Source organism: Anneissia japonica, unplaced genomic scaffold, assembly GCF_011630105.1.
Source record: "Anneissia japonica isolate Jap-2015-1 unplaced genomic scaffold, ASM1163010v1 scaffold6788_len1366326_cov149, whole genome shotgun sequence".
NCBI classification, from domain to species: domain Eukaryota; kingdom Metazoa; phylum Echinodermata; class Crinoidea; order Comatulida; family Comatulidae; genus Anneissia; species Anneissia japonica.
The window spans coordinates 191,341-214,892 of record NW_022692324.1 but is presented as its reverse complement, the minus strand read 5'-3'; the positions used below and the strand labels follow the sequence as shown (position 1 = coordinate 214,892).

The following is a 23,552-nucleotide window of genomic DNA, read 5'->3' as shown; positions in this document are numbered from 1 at the left end:
GAACCCCATGTATTTTTAGGGGGTTTTTTTTGCAAAAAATGTTGATCCACCCCTGTTTTACTTGCCAAATTATTGTGTTTTCCATTAATTAACGATCTGTAACTCAAATTTGATCAAAGTCAAAGAATTCTTCAATGAAATTTTGGATTCAACTTAGGCAAGTTCAACTGTATCATTAAACTGTGTTTGCTACTATTTTATGTATTACCTAATCATTACATAACCATTAGTACAAACAACTCTACACCCCACAATCATAAATAATGAAAAGAAAATAAATATCAAATAGTAATTAAAAATTAAAAATTTCTTACCTTTGACTCTGGTTCATCTATCCATATAGCATTAGCTGGTATTTTCCCAACAGCATGTAAAATCTGTGAAAAAAGAATTGACATATATAAAAACTGCGAATGAATTATCATAATAAACACAAAATTACAAAAATTTATTTAATTATTAACTTTCAATAGCTATTATTATTATTTCCAAAGGGATCCATGTGCGACAATAAAGAACAACAAAAGTAAAATTACAAAAATGCAAAAAGAAGTAAGAAATCAATAATAAAGAGTTACACTGCTTAGTGAAAATAGAATAGTTCATTATTTCTAACATTATTTAACAACTAAAAAATATTACATAACATATACAATAATTACATGAATTGATTTTGCATGCCGTCCATTGTGTTCATTCAAAAATATACCTCGGCCCTCTATACAAATGTTTATGCTCACCGCTGGACTATAAGTGTAAGTAAAGGCTCATCTCCCGATGTTATCAAACGAATCTTGAGGGCTTTTTATACACCTAGATGTAGTGGCCTACGTTTTCATAAATGGTATCTTTTAGCAAAACAGCAACCACAATTATAGCACTTGTTGCCAGCATGTTTTGGTTTGCAGCTCTCACACCAATTTAAAGAACCAACTTAAAAAAACATCTGTTTGCTGCATTTGAACGACTAAATTTTATGATTTTAAATGAATCTTCTGGCGAGCCCAGCGGCCAGGTGGTAAGGCTGAGGCAGCCTCACTACAGCCTTAACATCAGCGCTGGTTGAAGTCAATCCTCGCCCAGGGTTTCGGTTTTTAGAACCAAGTCTTCTCGGATTAGGACTCAAAATGTAGGTCCAGTGTACTCATAGGGCTCGTGTGCAATTTAAAGAACCCATTGCATCTTTTGGAAGAATAGGGGGTTACCCCGAATCAGTGGCGGCTCTAGGATATAATTTATGGGGGGCTAAGGTGTCCGACTGGGGGGAGCTAAGTATTTATGGGTGTAACTATGGCACGCAGCGTTATCTGAGGACCGAAGCCCGGGGCCAGAGGTGGGTATGGGAGGGGTATCCCCTCCTCCCAAAACAATATTTAAAAAAAAAATATTGGGTCTTCTAGATGGCCGGAAATGGCTGGGATGGGAAAACTAGGCCCTTTTTTTTTTCAGTCCGACTGCCTGACGAGCTTTGGCCGATGGTGGGGGGGGGGCCCTTGACCAGACCGATGGGGGATGGCCTTAAGATGATGTGAACATGTAGCCACTGTATACAGTAAGAACCTCTTTATGGCAGCTAGGTAGCCACAAACCACGCCCATAAGAAATTCAGAACAATGATGCTGCAAGTTTATGGGTCATTCTCCTACCTTTACTTTCTGAAAAAGGCCATAATCATTTAGTTTATGGATACTGGTGCTATAAGGTTTTCTTTTCTATCATTATTAGCATTATAAAATTACAATTATTATTATATTATAATTATAACCATTGTTAGTAATCATTATCGCCATCGTTCATGTTTAAATTAACAAAATACGGAGATTTAATTTTAAAAAAAAATTCCTATGTATGTATACATATTCCTAAATGTTGCTAGCCTAATATAAATACATTCACATTTAGTAACAATGCGAACATGTGCATACAGCTGGTTTAAAAGCTATAAAAAGCAATTAATAATGATCGCATTTTACTGCAGTGAGAATTCAGCCTTGTGCATCTATTGTTCCTTGCTAATGTGTTGATAATGAGACCCCAACATTAAAAGTGGTGACTAGAAAGAGGACTAAACAATTCAAGGTTTTCTAACAAATTAACCAATTAGGTTCAGCTATAAAACAAGTGATATTGGTATTGATGCTGTTTGCTTGCTTGGAGAAAGAGATTCTTTACGGCCTGTTTACACTATGCAGTGGTGGCGCCAGAGGGGGGCTGGGGGGCTATAGCCCCCATCGGGGAAGCTTAGCATTCTGTTATGACAAATGCTCATTTAGATAGCCTCATGATGGTTGGAATACACTGTGATAGGTGAAGCAACCTCAAACATGACAGCGTGGTTGACAGATTTAATGTAAAATTTCCAAAATATAGAATTTCACTTTCAAGAATGAGGATTTGAAAATAAATTAGATGGTTACATTGCATACTCTTTGTTTCTTGCTTTATTCAAAATGTTTTGGTTTTGGAAGCTGATTAGAAAGCTGAACATTAGAAAGCATAGCCTACATGAAGTCATACTGTATTATAGTAACTCGATGCCTATCAAATAAGTAATAAAAAATCGCCATAATTCATCAAATACCTGTGGCTTCCAGGGGGCTTCCCCACCGGGGGCCCTGGGCAGCCCCCAGCCAAGTGAGACTCGATTCGTTCCACTAGCCCCCTTTCGGGGCCTTTAGCCCCTCCGTCGTGCAGGTCCTGGCACCACCACTGACACTATGATGCTAACGATCAACGATAAAAAGCTAAAAACAATTGTTCATATGGTAAAATTAAAGAAATGAGAAGTTTTCACACTAGCACGATCTGATAACAATTTATTGTGTATGCGAAAAAAAAATATTTTCCCAAATCAAATAAAATGACATCATAATTATGATTTTATTAATATGATTTTATAGTTTTCCCATAATTATGACGTTATCTGATTTGTGAAAGTATTTGTTTATTGTTTATATATGATCAATCATTATCAAATCGTGCTAGTGTGAAAACTTCTCTCTAAAATTGCTTTTTTGGCTTTTTATCGTTGATCGTTATTGTCATAGTGTAAACAGGCCATTACACAGCAAAACATAGTACAGTATACAGCTTGAATGGAGTTGAAATAATCAATATGTCTTAAATAATACAGAAATTTAATGTTCTTTTTTCTTTTGAAAAACTCAATAAAGGTATACTTTTTAAGTTGTTTCAAGCCTGCTTGAAACAATTCAAGAAACACATGTAATATACCTTTGACGACTTATATTATATTTATTCGACAGTGTTAACGGCTAACTTCCTTCAATATCATATATAATATACAACAGTATTTCTAGCCGTATTGCCAGATTTATCTGGCCGAACGCCCTCTTGAGGAGTAGCATTGTGTAATACAATGTTCCTGACGGTTATTTGGACCTGTTCAACAAACAATGAAGCCTTTGTGGACTAGTGGTTATGACGCTCGCCTTGTCAGCGAGAGGTCGCAGGTTCGAATCCCGTCGAAGGCATTTTATTACACAATGACTTTTATAGGACTATTCGTTGAAAAGCTACAGGGTAGCCTACGATGTTCCTCATGTCCTTATTTAAACACTGTATATGTACCTTTCACGATTTATATTATACATATTTATATATATATATATTTAAATTATTGTTACCTGATGGGGTTGCCTGCTAATGCATTTATTACTTAAACATGAGGACCAAATGACCAAGGCCCTATATATATTCTTGAAATTATTGTTAATTCTTTGATTGTATATATTGTAGTTATGTTCAAACTGTACCACTTGAAAATCAGTGCAATAGTACTAAAAGTGCCTACAAAAAGAAAGACTAAATACCGGTAAATAAATAAATTTACTAATTGTTCTCCAGACAGTAAGAACATTGGATTCAATTAAAGATATTATCTTGAGGTATGGCAAGAAAACGGGCATCTGTGTAACTACAATCAGCGCACATAATAAAAGATTATACAATGTTGAATCATGGTTGAATCAAAGGTAAAATGTGACGCCCCGACATCGACCAAAAATGTCAGCAACCACTTGTCAACACCACTCTTTGCATTATCATCCAATGTGTGTTAACAATACACTAAAGACGCCAAGGAGAAATCAAAATTCAATTATGGTTATTAAAGTCTCACAAACAGTGGCCCAATTTGCACCTGTTAACAATCGTATGTCAACCAGTAAATAAAGACTGCTATATTTCACAGGCCCAATGTGGTAGACAAATTGATCGCTATCAATCAATTATTAAGCTAAAGGCTTCAAATATACCCTGTTTACTCTTTTGTTTTGTTTTTATACAAAAAAAGTAAAAAAAAGTAAAGTTACCAATAAATAACAATTTGTAGTAAAAAAATTTTTTTTTTTTTAGCTTTATAAAATTTCAACATTAGCAGAAACACAAAATCACATATATAAATATTACAAACAGTTAAATTTACTCATTAACAATTTTAGGTCAAATTATGCACAATAGGTCACCAAAGTCACAAAGAAATGCCTACTATTGTAATAATTTTAATATTGTTTTGTTATTGTTATTATTACAATGTTTTTGTTCATGTTATTTTTAGTTAGTATTACACTACAAAATATAATAATATGTTAGTTATATATAGCGCTTCAAGCCAACAAAGGCCTCTATGCACTTCAAATTATTATCCCCGTTTATTAGACAATCAGCATATGGAACACATACTCAGCTCCCTGGGGAGAATTCCTTAATGTTGAAGCTGTAATCAGCGCATTTTTTCTTTGAACCTATCAGGTACCCACTTGTACTCCTGGGTGGAGAGAGACAACTGTAGATAAAGTCCCTGGTCAAGGACACAAGCAAAATTCAGTGAGGGATTGAACCTCTGACCTAAAGGTTAAGAAGCAGAACCACAACCGGTGCGCCAAATGGCTCCTACAATGGCAATGGCAATTAAAACTGAGAAAAGAAGGGCTAGCGATGCCTAAGCAGATAAGTAAGTGTGCACAATATTTACCAAGTAAAAGAATGTAATAAGAACAAACTACCTGGGCATTATAGAAAAAAAAAAAAATAAAAAAATGGAAACAATATTGTTTAATTTGATTCATAGTAAAACATTTTCTAAACAGTGTAAAAAACACAAAATAATAAACATAATTTCCCATAATTCTAGTGGACCATCATAAAGCAAAAAAAACGTCTTCAATAACAAAAATTAATTATTATTGGCTTGAAGGTCAAACACAAAATTTATATCAACTGCATACTGTACAATAACAACAGTAAAAATATATGAAAGACACAATCTCCAATAACAAAAATAGACATCATCATGCTATGCAACCTGATGCGATTTGTTGTTTTGAGCCTAACTTGTTGTACAATATCACACATGTTAATATTCCTTTGACAGTCTAAGACTGTCGGTGTCAAACAATCGTATTTGCGATCAAACCACACAACCTGACGTGAGGATAAATCACATCGGGCTGCATCATGTGACTCAGTCTGAGTTGGCTTCAATATTTACGCGACTCTCATTCGTAGTTGTACTGTGTAGTGTCTAATAGTACCGCCCAGTTTTACCAAAGTTTTTCGCCGTTAGAATTGCTGCCCTGGCAATGAGTTAATGAAATCAGGATATGGGCTTTTATTAATATGGATTCCTTCGGTGTGATACACACCAAGGATAACCCACGAAAGTCCTTCAGACTTATTTCCAGTGGGGTCCTTCTGGTGGTGAATTCGGCAGTACACTGGCAGACCATCTCCTACTCTTTCCCGAAGAGTGTACTGCGGTCTTTGACGTGCACATGAGCCATTTTGCACACGGGACCAACAGATTAAACATCTTATCCAAAAGATGATGCGCTTTTGAAACTTGTATTTCAGCCCTCCAGCTGAAACACAAGGAGAGCAGCGATGGTAATTGAAGGGGGGACCAAGAGACTTCCACGGTAAAGCGCAAATACAGTGGCTAACACTAGTTTAGCTGACTGAGCTATGGTAAGCTGCTCTGCTTTATGGACCAGAGATCAGGCTATAAATGAAAGGGGGATGACACAGTTTCAGCAAAGGGGCGTAACTGCCAATTTTTATACCTTTTTCCCTCCAGTTTTTAAATATTCAAAATCTGTATCTCATTCACTGTTGCTCAGTTTTTTATCAAACAACTTTTTTCTGTCTTAGAAAAATCAGTTCTACAACATATCAAAACATTTTTTTCCTCCAGAGCCTGACTTTAAAAGTCATGTATCGATGACATGAACAGCCTTTTGAAAGTTAATTTACTGCTAGAAACCCAAGAAAATACAATAGTTGTAAATATGTACTTGTTAACGTAGATTCTCACAACATTTAACTAACTTCACTTAAATATTCAATTGTAATTGTTAATTTACTTAATATTATATACCTTCCATCATTCGTATCTTCATTAATGAAATAATGGGAAAACTCACTACGGAAGAGCTAGAGTGGTGATTAAACAATTTTTATGTTAATTTTATGTTAATTTCCTTTATTATCGCTCCCCCTCCCCCCACCCACAGCTCCGGTACTTGCAGCATGCACAGTGCCACCTGGGATAAATTGAACAGCAGATTAGGAGACAACTCCCTGCCCCTTTTTACAGGGTGTATGCAATTCATAACTCTGACATACTACTTTTGTTTAACAAAACAATGACCTGTTTTTAACAAATAACATTCACATGTTGTTAAACATTAACATTATGTACTCTTTGACAGCCATGTAGCTGCATTAATCGAAATATAATAGAATGATAAATTGATATGTAACTCACTTTGAGGTAAACAATAACCAACATGCATTTTTTTTTTACATACTAGTGAACTCCCTCAGGTAACTCAGCCTGTAACCTGAAAGAAGTTCACTGTAACTGACACAGTAACCTAAAAAAGTTCACTTTGCGAAGGAGTGTCTGGTTCAATACACCTCACCCATTCTCTTCTTGCCATAAGTGGCATATATAAGGACAGATGTTTCAATTAATGTTTGTTATTGCAATCAGTTCACCTCATGTTTATCACATACTAGGCACGTTCAAACGTTGAAGTGACAGTTTACTTGTCGAAAGCCCTGCATAGTGCCTGCGAAGACGCTCTTTGTATTAATTTACTTTAGCGTTACTACAGACGACTTCCTCCGGAGTTGTCTCAGGAGTAAGCGCACTACTCCCATGTACACAGGGAATGTAAGGAATACACGCTCAGAGTAACACTGTGTAGAGCACTTACTTCAGAGCTCGCAAGTAAATACGACCTATGACCTCAAATTTTTTCAAAACCTAATTACAAATAAGTACTAAGAAAACATTTCCTGTGATGTGTAAACCTATGTAGACACGATGTTTTCATAATTGTTTACAATTTCAAAAAATCTTTGCGTGCAAAATCGCTGTTGAGAGACAACGAAAATGGCGATCACTTACTTTTAAGCTTTGAACTAGCTTTGAAGTAAAAAGAACATTATGTCATGGGTAAGCATCATGTGAATGCTCGTAGGAAGTAACACGCACATAAATTTTTACGTCTGTCTTAACTTTACTTCAGACTGAAGTCTGTCTGAACATAACAACTGCGACTTATACTAGAGTACTACTATTTAGAAATAGGTACCGTCTAAATGTACTTTACATTTTTCATATTTTTTAATTTTAAATACTGACTAAATCTTAATTGATTTTAACTTTATATCAAATACATACAGTACAACATTATATAATATTTGTATTTACTGTATGTTTGTGTCGTGAACCTTGAAAGAATTTCATGTCAATATTTACAGGACAATTCCTGAATGTAACTAGTTGTGCTTGTATTTCTTTTAATTTTTATTATATTTTAATATTTTTTTTAGTATATAAGTGTTGCCTACCCATATTTAATATTATCTTATAAAAACAGTAAATCAATACAGTACTGATAACAACACTTAAGGCCAGGTAATTACAGGTACATCATTTGATAACACTTGTAAACTCCTTAAAATATTTGCTTGATAATGAAATGTAAATATTTATTGATTTCTTAAACCAAATACAATTAAAATAAATTATAGTGAATGCAAAAATATATAATGAAGTATTAATTCTCTGTCTAATTTTGTGTAACAACCACATACGCGGCATTGAATATGTAATGGCTATTGTTGCACATTGACTTTTGCTATGTATGTCTTTTTAAAAAATAGCTTCTCCCTTAGAGTAATTAGGGCTCTAAATAGTGACAATGTTACTTTTCTCCCTCGCAAATTTTGTACATTGTATCTTTGTATGCGTTTGTTCTGCCTTTTTGCCAGCATTTTACCAACAGAGAAAACAAATTTCTATGTACTGCTGAGCAATGACAATTGATTGACTGAGGTAGAATTATAAATGGTTTGACAAATGCCTTATACTGATAATATGTCTGTCTTTATTAGATGACAGAAGATAGGAATTTTGTCTGAAACTTTAAGATCTATCAATAAACATAGTAATAACAAAAGCAATTGTTGAGTTTTGTATGAATAAACAGAGCCTAATTAATAAAGATACTACAGGAACATAAGATGGTAGAAAGTACAAAGGAGCAGGTGTTAAAGACAAGACACACAGTGAAACTCAAGTGAATCCCTAAACCATCTGGTATCCAATGGAAACAGCTGGCTGGGAGGAGTCTCACCCTGTCACATGACTGTCTCAAGTTTTTCAACCAATCAGAAGCCATAGATCTTCAATTAAAGTTAACTTGATTAGTGGACATTAAGATGAGACATGAACGTCACTATCCGAGACAATGATTATGTATTGGTTATTCCCGAGTATTGATTTTTGCTATGTACATCATTAACCACAATTTTTGTAGATTTTATTAAAATTACCAAATCATGGTCAGAAATACTGCTACCATTCATGGACCGGAAAGTTGAAATAAAATATAATTTTAGTATTTTTAATTTTTCTTTTATAAAAAAATATATAAATTAATTTTTATATAGTAATATAAAATACCTTCTGATTTGAAATATTATATACTTATTTTTTTGAAATGCAAATATTAAAAAAATTCACATATAAAGTATAAGAACACAATTTAATATTATATGCAAGTTTAAAATACTGACTTTTTTGTTTTTGAAGGGCAAAACTGATAACTTAAACAAATATTTCAATCTGAAATATTAACTTGTTTGTTTGCCTAAATATATTAATAATTTCTCAATTCAAGGAACACCAGACTTAAATTTTAATACTTTTTGCAGAAAATGTTAATAATTGTAGACAAATATATTTAGTATTTATAGTTAATGAGTCATAAATAATAAAAATGCCTGTGATACAAATAAAGCGTGATATTAATTACAATAATATACTATTAATAAATAATGCTAACGTCGAAGCATTTAATGGAGGGGTTGTGAATAGTTTTCTCAACCTTGATGTCAGGTGTTTGAACCCCTCGCTGCGTATTGCACTTTTGTCTTTGGGCAAGGCTCTTCACTTTCAGTTGTCTCGCTTTCTCTACCTAAGAATATCCTAGGGTACCCATGCGTTGTTTATTAGCTAAAATATTATGGATTTCTTCCCAAGGGATTTGAGAATGTGTTCCGTATGTGTTTGATCCAAACCGGAGTAATAATGTAAAGCACGAAGCTGCCTTGTTGGCACAATGTATTACATAAAATTTATATATTATATTAATAATACCACATAATACTTATAATAATAACAACAGCAGTAATATTAAACACAGCAACAATAGACCAACAAAACAGAAACAATAATAAAAAAAGTCTTGAAGGTATTGCTTGACAAAAAATAATAAGATTGTATTAACACTAATAGCTATATATTACATGATAATGGTAACAATAATAAAAAAAAAAGATAACAATAGAGGAATAAAAATTATATGATAATATTAATTAAAATAACACTAAAATGAAAATTATAATATAGTATTATTTTTAATTATTAATAATAAAATATATTATAATTATAAATAATAATGATATAATTAAGTAGGCAGTTTGCCATTCAGAAATATATTAAATATTTATAGAAACAGTAATAACAATAAAACAATAAAAATACTAACATAAAGTTAAAAAAAATATGTATGATATAATAATATATTAAATTCATAATAAAAATACAACTACAAAATAATAAATTTAATAATTGAATAGTAAATAAAAACTTAAACAATGATGAAAGTAAAAATAACAAGTCTTAGTATTAATATCACACTTTTGCTAAGAAACTTAATTACTTTTTCAGCACATTCCACTTAGGAAATGAGGTGACAACATACTACTTAATAAAAGCGTATTACTTGTGCATAGGAAGCAAGAAGACATGTGTGAAGTTGACTAGAGTCTTACGACGTTCCTCGCGTGCACCACGTACCAAAAACCACAAGGGATATGCTGTGTCAGGGAATCCAAAAGATGTTAAAGTTTATTACGACCAAAATGGACCGACTATGCGTAATGCATTGTAGGGAGACGGTCAGTCTTAGAACAACTTTGTCTTAACTTGTCCATACTCTCCGACACCGTGATCCTGCTAAATCCTTCCATGCTTTTCCTTGATTACACAACACAGGAAGGATTTAGCATTCCCATCAAATGACGATAACTTCCTTGATAACGTTCAGAGCATGCAGCATATGGATTAGCGATTTCCTTTTATCCAAACAAATAAACAGGATTTTTCATCTTGCTCCATAAAAAAATACTTTAAAAAATCAATTAACACCATTTTAGTTATGTTAATTTTGACCTATGAGATTGTTTGAACTATACCAAAATAAATGGTGTTAAAATCATTACAATATTTTTGATATCAATACCATAGCATTTTAATTTATATTATATTTATAATGTTTATATTAATAATTCAGTTATATTGTTACTATATTAATACTAAAATATAACCTCAAGTTTCAACTGTGCATCACTATTTCAAAAATAAAACAATTTCTCTAGGACTAACATTCTGATGTGAACATACAACAGTGGCAGATTCAAGGGGAGGGGGAAGAGGCTGGCCCGACTTTTACCCCTCCCTCCCCCCAAGATTTAAAAATTTTTTTGAAATGGAAAAAATCTGCCGTTATCATAAATTTTCTTGAATCAGCCCCAACCATTCGGTGGGGTTGGGGTGGTCAGACCCTCCATCTGTGAAAGTCTCCCCTTTTATTTCAAATTCATAGATCCTTACAAATTGTGTAATATTAGGGTAGATTGTCTGTTTACACCCCTTCACCTTCAACACAGGTGAAACAAGGGACGTCTTATAATACATTTGATAACATCGATACAAACTTCATTAAGCAAAACTTTTTTTTATACCATTTTAGCAAACTATATTTTTGAGAGATTATCAGAGAAAGATGAAAACAAATTAATAAGTAAAAAAATGTTTTCTTAGAACAAAAGGGTTCTGTCAAAAAACTTCTAGACTAAGAAAATTTTATTGAGGAATACTAAAAATGTGAGTGTGTGAGTTAGCTCATAGTCCTATCATGTAGTCGTAAATAATGGAATATTGCAATGTAAACAGACTGGCATTGTAAGCTTTATAAAAAATAATTATGAGGAAGAAATAAATAATTATGAGGAAGAAATAAATAATTATGTCTCATTGGAGATTTCAAGGTATAATAAGCACAGTTAATATTCTACATCTATGAAATAGATAAGAGATGGTCATTGACCTTCAGTGACCATTTAATTTAGCTGTTATCTAGACATGACATTTTTTTTGGTGGCTTACATTGGCCAAGGCAATTCAACACTCATCTTCGAAACACCAAAAATAGTATCGGTAACTTCAACCCTGTGTCACACGCCCAATACACACTTGCCTATTAATAGCCTTGAGGGACACTCACTCAAAATAATATTAATAATTTTAATAGTCAGTGACGAGGGCACTTCACCATACTGCAGTTTGGGTGCCAGTTTGGCATTCTTCTTTTCTTATATTACCAATTACATGTACTCGCTTGTTTGAAGCGTTATAGCGTGTGACAAACACCAAAGAACATAATAAAACTTAACACAACCACAAGAATCACAGGTGCTGAGGTTTCACAGGCTTAAGCAATTTGGCTTTGATTTTTATTGAACCACACCACTGTGGCAAAGACAAGCCAAACCAGTCACTCGTCGCAAATCGTGTTTCAGAGAAAATGGCCAAAACATGCTGGAATGTCAAATTTTAAAAAATCTTTTTTATTGCACTAAACTAACCTTTACATATCTATACATCATTCTACGCTGTTATTTTCCTCATTTTTAATATTAAAACAACACTTTTTAAGGATTTAATGATCGTTTCTGCATGAGAAATGCATGAAATCATAAACTTTGAAGAATGTATTTTTATCTAATTGCAGATGATATTAATTACAATATATTGCAACAGCATGAGCAATTAAGGCTGGAATAGCCTTGGCGAGTTTAGGGGGCCAAGGCTAGACTACTTTGCTGGAAGGTACGCGATACGAATCCAAAATTGTTGTATTATTTGTGTATTTTCTACTTTTAGGCATAAACACTTATTTGGTTGAAAAAAAAAAAAAAAAAAAAAGTTTTTTTGGATCACAAAATGTGGACTAATTATTAAATCATCATCTCAAAAAAAAAAAAATACTGTAAATTAGCTTGCAAAATGTTGATGGGGAAAGTTGTCTTATACTTGGTTGGCTAAAAATGAGTTTACAATGTACTGTAATTGTCCTGATGTAAACTATTTCCAAGCTGTACAGTAAATTATTCTAAAGGGAGATATACATCCAAACAGTACCTACACAAAAGATACGGTAGCAACAAACTAGGCTATCTTACATCTGGGGGTAAACTCTTCCAATCACCGGGGATGGTTTTTGCAGGATACAATTTGGTAGCATTGGCCCCAAGGGGACCATTACTGGTGTAATCACTTATCAACAATGCCAATATATTTTTCCAATATTGTCAGTCAATTTATTGACCTCTCTAATGTGACCTAGTTCTAAGGATGTGCAATGGAAGGCCGCAATTTCAGCAAATTATATTATTAGGATGTATTTGTAGCTATATAGCAGACAAGATTGAAAACACATTCTTAATTTATCACCTGTATATAGGTCATTACTATGTAGTAAAACAGAATTTTTAGTCAAGTGGGGTCAATTATGCAAATTTGCTAATGTACATATATAAAGTTTGAATTATAATAAAAGAAATTCAAGGTTTTCGTATAATGACAAAGAAACAAAAACATGATATTAAACAAAACATTCTAACAGAAATACAATTTAGAAGAGACTTTGTATTTAGACCAATAGTAATGCTACTCAGTGGCTACCACCAGCTGGCTGTGCAAAACAGCTCTCCTGAATTTCTACTGAATGAATTAAAATAAATAACATCATACACAATTGATGATATTATTAATAGTAAAAAAAAAATTATTTGACTAACCAATAGTAATAATAACATATTGCTTTTTATATCTGGTATGTAGGCCTATATTATGACTGGGGCGTAGGCTACACTCCTAAATATAACAAATTCCTATCAATCTAAGATAGCAAGCAGTGAGTTTACCTGGAGTTATGATCTAGAATTTCAACTACCTTCAGGTACTGTTCTTTTCTGAATTATCTACCTGGTATAGAGCAAGCATTTAATGCAAAGTTACTGTATCTCGCCATGCCATGCAAACCTTCAAGCAATATTGTTACTTTCAGATAAGGAGAGACTTTTTTTATAATTTGTTTCAAATTTTTTTTTTTTAAAGATCTTCAGAGGAAGGCAGAAAAAAGAAAATTGTTTTTCTTATTTACAAATAGCTAAACATCTAGACAGGGAAGAAAATAAAAATAAAATTATATTGGTGAATATAAACAGTGTAGTAATGAGATGATTTAACACTTTATATTTATATAATTAGGCAGAAATATACATACTGTATCTTATTTTTTGGCAGCAGCAGGCGTAATAAAAATAAAGAAAAACATATATGTTAAAAAAAATTTTATATTATTTCGCGGCAGCGGGTACACTAATTTGCCAAAAAATATAATTAGCTTTTTATTTGAAATTATCATTATTCGATAAACAAGGTGTAAAAAAGTCTCGCCTAATTCTGTGTGCCTACACAGGGGTAGCAAACCTAAGTATACAGAGGTGACAACACATGACATATGACAATACATGATACCACAAGACACCCAAACCTCCAAATATGGAAGAGGAACATTCAAGTAGGCCGGTTATACTGTATATGGCAAAGACAAGCCAAACTATCACTTGTCGCAAATACTGTTTCAGAGATAATGGCCAAAACATGATGGAATGTCAATTTTTAAGGCTTTGGCGATGGTTCTGCCTGAGAAATGCCCAAAAATTTGAAGGCTGATTTCTCAAATATTTTTCTTTAAACAGCTGTATGTTTAAACTCCGGTAACTTCATAACGAAATATCAGATTTAAATGGTTCTTTTACCATTTTATAGCTCTCGTTATAATGTTTAACTCTGTATTAATAACTAAAAACAGATTTTTGCTACAAGTGACTGGTTTGGCTTGCCTTAATTGTCACATATGCTTTAGCATTCTTTTAACTTTAATCTAATTTTTTTTTTTTCTATTATCAATTTTTACAAATTTATAAATTTTTAATTTAAAGTTAAACACTGTATTTTGTATTGTCTCAGACAATTGAAGGGACCAAATTATTGAATTTGGCTAGACCAAATACCCTCAAAAGAAATTGTTGAAAAATTCCAAGTCAAATGAAATACTTGGAGAGGATGTACAACAATTGATAGTACAGTTTTGAAAAAATCTATACCAGATGAATATATTAACTCACAAGTAGAGGGAAAAAACATTGATATGTTGTACAACTGATTTTCCTTTGACAAAAAAAAGGTGTTTGACAAAAAAGTCTGGAGTGGTTTATGAGATCAGATTTTTTAAATATTTAAAAACTGGGGGAGGGAGGAAAAGTGGAAAAAGGGATGGTTACGCCCCTTTTTCTACCAGTTTTTAAATATTCAAAAATGTATTTACCTTCAGAGCTTGCTTTTATTGTTTGTTCTGTAAAAGGTGCTATGCAGTAGGCCAATACTCTTCAGAAAAAAAGGTCTCTTGGTTTACAGTTAGCCATCAGGCCTGGCGCTATACACCAGCTGCCTAGAGTCCCCAAAGGCCCACACTAAATGTTGAAGTTACTAAACTAGGACCAACATTTACACTATAAGTCACTGAGCGACACTCTTCTGCATGTATGTTTATGATGTACCTATCAGTTATAAATGTCAAATTAAGAGGTAATGCACAAAAACAGATTAAACGTGTCTAGGCAGGCCCGTACACCACTGAAATGCTAGTAACCATTGTTAACAACAAAAACTGCAGACCAACAAAATTTTGTTAACCTAGCACACTGGCTAGCAATAATTACATGGTCAATGCCCTTTCAATGGATGCTACCTGCATATTGGTGGAAAATATTTGACTCTAATTTGACTTGTAAACTATTCATGGTCTTATTTTAAGAGACTTTTTATTTATTGAAAAATTATGTGAATATATATGAAACCTTATAATTAGCTTACTAAAATGAAAGAAAGAATAGATGAGACAATTTTGGCTATAGTGATGGTCAAAATTATGTTTATCTACTTTGTCTTGTAATAAAATAATGGTAGAATTAAAATGAAAGCATTAACACGGATGTGAGCAAAGATTTCCAGCAAAGCTGATCACTTGAGAGCCTTCATATTCTCAGTACTTAAACCAAGTTAAACAGGCCCTTTACGAGTTTTGGGGAGTGAAGATATTTTTGGCTTTCAAAATAATTCTGGCAGTTTTTCAAAGCATGACTGAAGCAGATAGGAAGAATCATAAACTTCAAGCAAATATTTACTAACAAAGAAGCTATGGATTCAGGTCTTTTCCTTTCACTCGCATACCTAGGAGGCGGATAAATGGGAGCGGGGGGGGGGGGGGGGGGGGCTTGGTGATTAAGTGAGGTAATCATCAAGTGAGGGAACGTTTACTGGTAAGCATACAGTAAGATGACAAGGTGATTTTTAACTATTTGAGGATAATTTTTTGTCTCAGCAAAATCCCAGGGGATGGGGATCACTGGGGGAGGGGAATATTAACAACATTTTTAATCAGGACATTTTCTTTATCCTAGAACAGCTTATTAAGCATTGACATTTTAAAGTCAAAATATCATTACCACAAGCATTATCACCACTGCAGTGACCGTACTACTGTCATAATCCTTAATCATTATCCTGCTTAAATCATGTAACTTTAAAAATACAAAACCATTCATTTTTTTAAGGATGCCTTTTTACTTTTTCCATTTCTGTTTAATTTGTATGTCTCAGTGATTACCAAACATGACAGGTAGCCCTAGAGTCAAATTATAGTGGATGCTGTATTAACCAGTATTACTGCAACAACACACACCTCCTCAACAAACTATTACCAACAAATCACATAAGCGCATAGCCTAGGCGGTCACGGCTATTACAATGGTCTACGGGCGTGGATGGATAAATTAAAGCTATGCTTCTACGCAGAGGTGGGTTTATCTGATGTGAACCTTATAAGGACAATACAAAAAAGCCTTGCTAGGCTTTAAAAGTATTCCAAGCCTAGCGGAGTAAACACTCCTGGTGATGCTCAAGAAGATAATAAACCTGGTGATGTATCCCAAGAGGGCACCAATCAAGAAGCAGCAAAATATTGGTTGCCATGGCAATCAGATACATGGAGAGTGATGGTTTATTTTGATGGCATGGGTTATAAAGCGTCTAACCTTTGCCACCTGAGATGCATCAATAAATTCTAAATGTGATAAAGAAGGCAGTGGATTGGGACAACTAAAACCATGTCAACCTTGACCTCTTGACCTTTAACTCTGTAAGTTCAGCATGAGACCTGTATCTGAGGTGTTATGTTGTATATTTTCTTAAAGCAATAAATCTACACTTCACACGCTTGTCAATCCTTAATAGGTACAAGCAAAATATATTTAAGAAAACATAATTTTACCTATCTTAAAACTCATTAATACAGAAATGCATTAATGTTGTTAAATTAATTAAAGAATATGATTAATATTAATAATATCAGGATGAAAATGAAATTATAACAATTCATATTGCTGTATGTGATCTGAATAGACAGTCTGAGAGTGTGAAGTTTTAACATTCATATTACTGTATGTAATCAGAATAGACTGTCTGGGAGTGTGAGTTTGGGATAATTAATTTTGCACAAATTCCATCTCCTTTCTACGAAAGGGTCATACTAATTTTGAGTTCACTAGTTTGTGATTCTTTTTCTGTGTTCAAGGTAATTTTTATGTTACTTCAAAATGGGCAAGTTAATTTAAAAAATACTTTTTATAATTTTTTTTTTGGGTATTTTTCATGGGACAATACATTTTTAAACTGCAAAGCTACACAGTCATGTTCACTATCCTCTAAAACAGTCGATCAACCTCACAAATACTTCAACACTCTCACCTAGCTATTCACCACCCTCTCAAACAATCCATCATCCTCACAAATTCATTCTCACTAGCTATTCACCAGTTATATTAAAGCTACTTACCATTCTCTCAAACAATATATCACCCCCACAATTCCATCACCATTTCAACAGGTTTACACACATTTAAAAAAATACTACATCTGCCTCTTAATTTCAAATAACAAAAAGTCAATACTTTAATTTAAATAATAAATATATTTTCATTGCTTCAGCGGTGCCGCCAGAAATTTGCCAACAAGGGGTCTGACATGTCCGATGGGGGGGGGGGGTCCAAACCAAGGGGCCAACGAAGACTCGGTCGACTACTGGGAATAAAAAAAACCCTGGTTGGGTTTATATGGGGGGACTTTTGTGGCTTAGTATACTCCAAAATGTGCTTTTAGACCTCAATATTAGGGATTGGCAAGGTCAAGGCGTATTTGACAGGGGGAGGGGTGAAATTCCCCTCCCTGGTGCCACCACTATTTCAAGTATAACCATGCAGCACTTAGGAAGTTCAAGTCTACTGTTCTGTTCCAGGGAGGGATTTGTGGGTAAAGACGGGGAGGGGAACACCCACCCCAGCATTTAGTGAAGTTCCCCGTTGTGACCGTCCAATCATTTTTGTCGAATTTATTCATAGGCCAATATATAAACCATTAAAACCAGCAAGACAAAAGCACTTTATCAGTATGCACATTAACCAAACATTACCAGAACTGAAACTGAAATTAATGGGATGAAGTAGGAAATAATATATAGCTGCTGAGCCATTTTGATACATAATTCACATAAAAAAAAATAAATAAAAATCTTTGTGGAGCCACATAGTTTACATGCTACGCATCAGTAATAGGTTACGTAGATAGCAGACAATTCTCCAACAGAGATATCTCACACATGAAATACCCATATTTACTATTGTTTGAGGCGTTATCTTTGTTACAAACCAAATGTTTTGAGATTTAATTTTCTGGAAGAACTATCACACAGTCAACTTTCTTATCTAACGTTCAATGAGATTTTTGATTTGATTTATAGACTTTTTAGTTTGAAACTTTAATTTTGTTTGCCAGCTAATTTAATGATCTAAAAAAAAGGAGAAAAATATTTTTTTGATAATTGGCGATGAAAATATGATTTTGTTCTAATTTTCAATAGAAAATGATAAAATACAAATTATAATAAATAAATTGCATTATTAGTATAAAAATTAGCACAAAGTTTTTGCATTTTTACACATTTAATTCAAAAACTTTAATTGCTTTCCTAATTTAAGGGTCTAAAAATTAGGGGTGGTGAAAATATTATTTTTAAGTTAGTGATAAAAATATGATCTGGCACTAATTTTCAAATTATAATACATAAATTGCATTATTAGTTGTTAAAATTTATTAGGTTAATACAGATATATTGAACCAGAAAAAAATCCCCCATACATTAGACACCCACCCATCAACGCATACACATACACGAATATTACAGCGTACTAATTAGATTAAAATCTATACATATGACACAAGCCACTGATAAGCATAGACCCATTGATTATGTTGTTGAATATCGCTGAATGATTTGTGGACAATATAACTGCCTTTTGTAATACTGTGGGAATATTAGGTTTGCAAAACAAAGAAAACTAAAGCCAAGGCCAGGTTTGCATATTAATATCATAAACATATGCCTACCATCAAGTGGGATAGGTAAATACAATGACCCTGATCGAAATTAAATTAAAAATGCTAAAAAAAGGGCGACCTGCATTTTGCAGGACGCGTTCTTGCAAACAGCGGGTGACACCCTGGTGAGTGGTAATGTTTTCAGCACAAGCCAATCATATTGAAATGTCTTAATTGTACTTATAGTGCTATGTTAACGTAATTGTTTTAACACCTCTGGTATAACTCATGGCCAGCTCCTCCCACTTTCCCTAACCACTAGAGGGCAGCAGACAGCTTTAAAGATTCATGAAAAGTTTGTAACATTCATTATTCCACTGAATTTCATTGTTAAATTTGGTTTAAAAATTTGTATGATTGCAAGCCATAGCTGTATCTCAATGCCTAATAACAAAAAGTTGTCTGAGAACTTTTGAGAAAGGTGTTGCTCTTCATTTATCAGATTAAAATTTATAATTGTTCTTGGAGCACTGTTCTTTTTCATTGTTGCATAAACTTTTCCAACAGTGGCAGATCCAGGGGGGTTCAGGTGGTACAGATCAACCTCCCTCTGTGAAGAAATGTAACAAAATACTACTGGGTCCTGGCTTACTAAATGCATGCTTACCACCTAGGCATAGGTTGGCAGATCGGATAAACTAGGCTTAGCCCAACTAGCCTTCAATTAAATAACAAAAAAACACTGTTTTTGGTTTGACGTCGGAATTGGTTTTTGGTTTTTGGACGCCATAGTCTAGACCCTCTTTCAATCTGCTTTTTTTTTTTTTTTTAATTTGAACCCCCCTCTTTCGAATCCTGGATCCGTCCCTGCTTTGTATATTAAAAATATACTACCACCAAAAAATTGGAAAAAATAACTCGCATGTAAAACAATAAACAATTTTCAATCATTCATAGATCAATAAAAATACTATTTAGTTAAAAACTTTTACTAAACATATCCTTAAAAATATTTGGTGAAGAAATATAGTATTGAAATATAATTTATAGAAATAGTAATAATTAAAGATTTATTGGTGAGGAACATTTTGGTCTTGCTGATAGGATGTTTTTACTGAAGTTTGAGATAGAAACCATTTTCTTATCCTAATTGCCAATTGGAACACAAAGATAAGGACCTCACAACAACTGCATTTCAAAAGAGTGTAAAAAAAATAAAAATAAAAAAACAAGGCATAAAACATTTAGTCTGCATAAAAAATAATGTTTACAAGAATTTTTAGCAAAGTCACAACATTTAAAGTCAACAAACAAAAGCTTCTAAACTACAACAAATTAATGACACACACCATAAAGCATTGCTGAAACCGTTGCTGTAAGCAACTAATTGGTTAAACAAAACAAGTAATTTTCCAAATATACTTATGGAACCAGATGAAATTCTTTATAAATACTGAAGTTTTTTGAAGAAATTAATAAATGATCACACCACATCGGTACCGTTTCGAGCAGCATGCTTGTCAAATGTTCTGGTGGAGAAGTCAAATGTTTGGGTGGAAAAGGACTATGAGCTGTAGGCTAGTGTACACAATAAGCTTGCATGTACTTTAAAGTACATACTACTTGATCATCGGTTTTATAAAGTAGTGGCACAGACACAAAGTGACCCTAAGGTGTGAAGAATGTTATTGAATGAGTTAACTACTAGTCCAAGCATCAAGGGCAATAAATACCAATTGTGATGAATACCAGTGCTATACAAACAGCAACTATTAATAATGACATTCAACTTATTTTGAATAATACAGTAGAACCTCGTTTTTACGTAGCCAAGCTATACCCTCGGTTTTAAGTACGCCTCGTATCGACGATGACGTCATCAAAAACTCAGAAAATATTCAAAACAAACAGCCTTTTTCAGAGCAACAATAAGTAAAAAGACTATAACAATAAACTATAGCAATAAACAAACCATAATGCAACGTATTTTCATTAAGCAGCAGCAACGTTGATTGAGTCTAATACCGGGTTGTTATAATCTAAAAACCATGTGAACTGAGTGAGATGAACCAATGGTGATCAAAATAATTGCTTTCCTCCTTAGCTTCGTGTGGAAAACTCGCCTGGTCCAATTTTCTACACGAAGCTGAGTAGGCATAGTTTCGTACACGAACGCTAATTGGTTGGCTCGCCCAGTGCAGTGCACATGGTTTTAGCTTGTGTCAGCAGGCCCAGACAATGCCACAGCTCTGTTTTTTAGAAGAGCAATGAAGGGAACTTCCCAAGTTATGCCTTTGTCGTATAGGTAATCTTACAATATTTTCATGTTCTTTAGTTAAATAAAAGATACAAAGTGATGAATTAATACACTAGACACATGGTTTTATTTGAACACTTTATTATGACATCGTAAAGTGATGAATAAAAACACTAAACACATGGTTTTATTCGTAGGCCTAGGCCTAGAGAGGCTAGGTCTAGTCTAGGTAACATCGTTCGTTCATAACATACGTTTATTGAGCGTTACGTGCGTATAAGGTACAAATTTAAACCCAACCTCAATTTTATGAATCCACTGATTTACGTACGTCCTCCGGTCCCGTACCGTACCGTACGTAAAATCGAGGTTCTACTGTAATAAAATCACAAGCAATAATTGATAAACTCACTTTCCAAATGAGGTGAGAACACCTGGTGGTGTGGCTCCCATGTAGCAGCCTCCGGAATATTCCTCCTCCATCCAATTATGCTCAACGTAATTCACAGGCTGAAAGATAACAATTATAATAACATCAAAAGTAAATTTCATGCTACCAACAAAATATGGGTAGTTTTGTGAACTGTACTAAAGACATTTAGAATACCACAAATTTAAAAGAACACAGACAAAATATTGCGGATATTCCACACAGGGTGGATATTCACTAGGTCCTCTAGACCGACGTTCCGCAAACTATGGGCAAATATTTTTGGAAGGCCGCGAAGCTGTTTGAGAAGTTAAAAAAAAAATAATAAAGATACGTTTCAACATAAAGAAAATAGTTTTAATAGAGCCACTTCATTGTTACAGCGAATTCGCAGTTTGTACATGCTACTAAAGTGTCAGATGATGTTTGCTGTTTGAGTTATAACACGCTACTAAAGTGGCAGATGATGGTGCTGTTTGAGTTATAAGCGGTTTTTAATCTTACTGAAATTAGTTTGTAAACAAACCAAACCATATTGATGCACGTGGTAAAGTTCTTGGGAGGCGATACACGCTGCTGGATTGTTAATGCACTGTCAGCTTTGCATAGGTCGACAAGAAGAGGCCTAGTCTCAACATGTTTTTACTCCGTTACATGGGTCACAAGTCTCCCGAAAATTGGTATGGTCTCTCGCACTCACGCAACAAGCAAAAATCTCCCAGAAATTAACTTATCTCCCGCAAATTCAGTATGAAACAAATCTTTTTGTTTGATTTAGGCCTAAACTTTGGTTGACGATTATTTTTTGCAGTCTCACAGTGTCATTTCCGGCTTCTAAAGGTGCCTATTCAAAAAAAATGTCGTCACCTCAGCTCCAATCATGGTGGGCCTGAGGTGGGCATGGCCCTTTGTTTGGTACATACACTTTTTCCTCACAGAATATATAGTGCCCCTAATGTCATTAAACGAATCTCCCGGAAATGGGTTCTTCCAACTTGGGACCCCTGACGTTAAACATGTATGATATGAGCGAAGTAAAAGATGTCAACAACAATAATACTGCAAGTGTACAAAAACGAAAAACTTTACTTGCTTTGTTATTTCGTCATTACAACACACAGACACATGAACTGATGGCCTTGCTTGTTAGAACATCGTACAGAATAATTTATTAAGATAAACAAAACAACGGTTTTTTTTTTTCTACGCCACAACAGTGGCGTAGAAAAATATTTTTTTATTGGGGAGGGGGGATGGTTGGCGTGTTAGCCAGTGTCGTAACAGGCGCGGGGGTGGGGGCAAACTGTCCCTCCCCTGACGGTTTTTACCGGGCTGGAAAAAAGAGAAGAGAAAAATAAAGACAAGAATAAAAAGGAAGATATCATAATGACCAGACTCACAACATCCTGCAACCCCTTCTCCACTTCAAAAACTGTCATAACTCCTTTGATCTATTCTGCCCGATGGCGTAACCACTGGGGGACAAGAGGAAATATCTATCTTTGAAAAATCTTCCCCACCCCTTTATAAATGCCCTTTCATCCCCTGAAATTGCCTAAAAACCTCAAATTTTGCGCACATTTCTTGTTAACATGGCCCAATTTTCTCTAAAAATTGCACATTTTAGGGTGTTTTGATCAATTCCAACGAAATTAGAATTAAAAAAAACAAACATTTTTCGCGCGCTTCGCGCGCATTTTCTA

General features: G+C 33.9%; 1 protein-coding gene across 3 annotated transcripts in view; it reads right to left on the bottom strand.

Moving 5' to 3' along the window:
* Window positions 1–316: 316 nt before the first annotated feature.
* Window positions 317–23,552, bottom strand: part of LOC117100214 (amine oxidase [flavin-containing] B-like) — a 57,411-nt gene continuing 34,175 nt past the window's right edge. For 2 of the 3 annotated variants that reach the window (XM_033239809.1, XM_033239808.1), the window contains exons 14-15: window positions 21,832–21,929; window positions 317–377 (exon numbers count right to left, since the gene is read on the bottom strand). In XM_033239809.1, the coding sequence (XP_033095700.1) occupies window positions 332–377; window positions 21,832–21,929 (144 nt within the window). In that variant the 3' untranslated portion in view covers window positions 317–331. Of the gene's footprint in view, window positions 378–21,359; window positions 21,412–21,831; window positions 21,930–23,552 lie in introns of those variants that run through there. The other variant, XM_033239810.1, reaches the window with a different exon arrangement.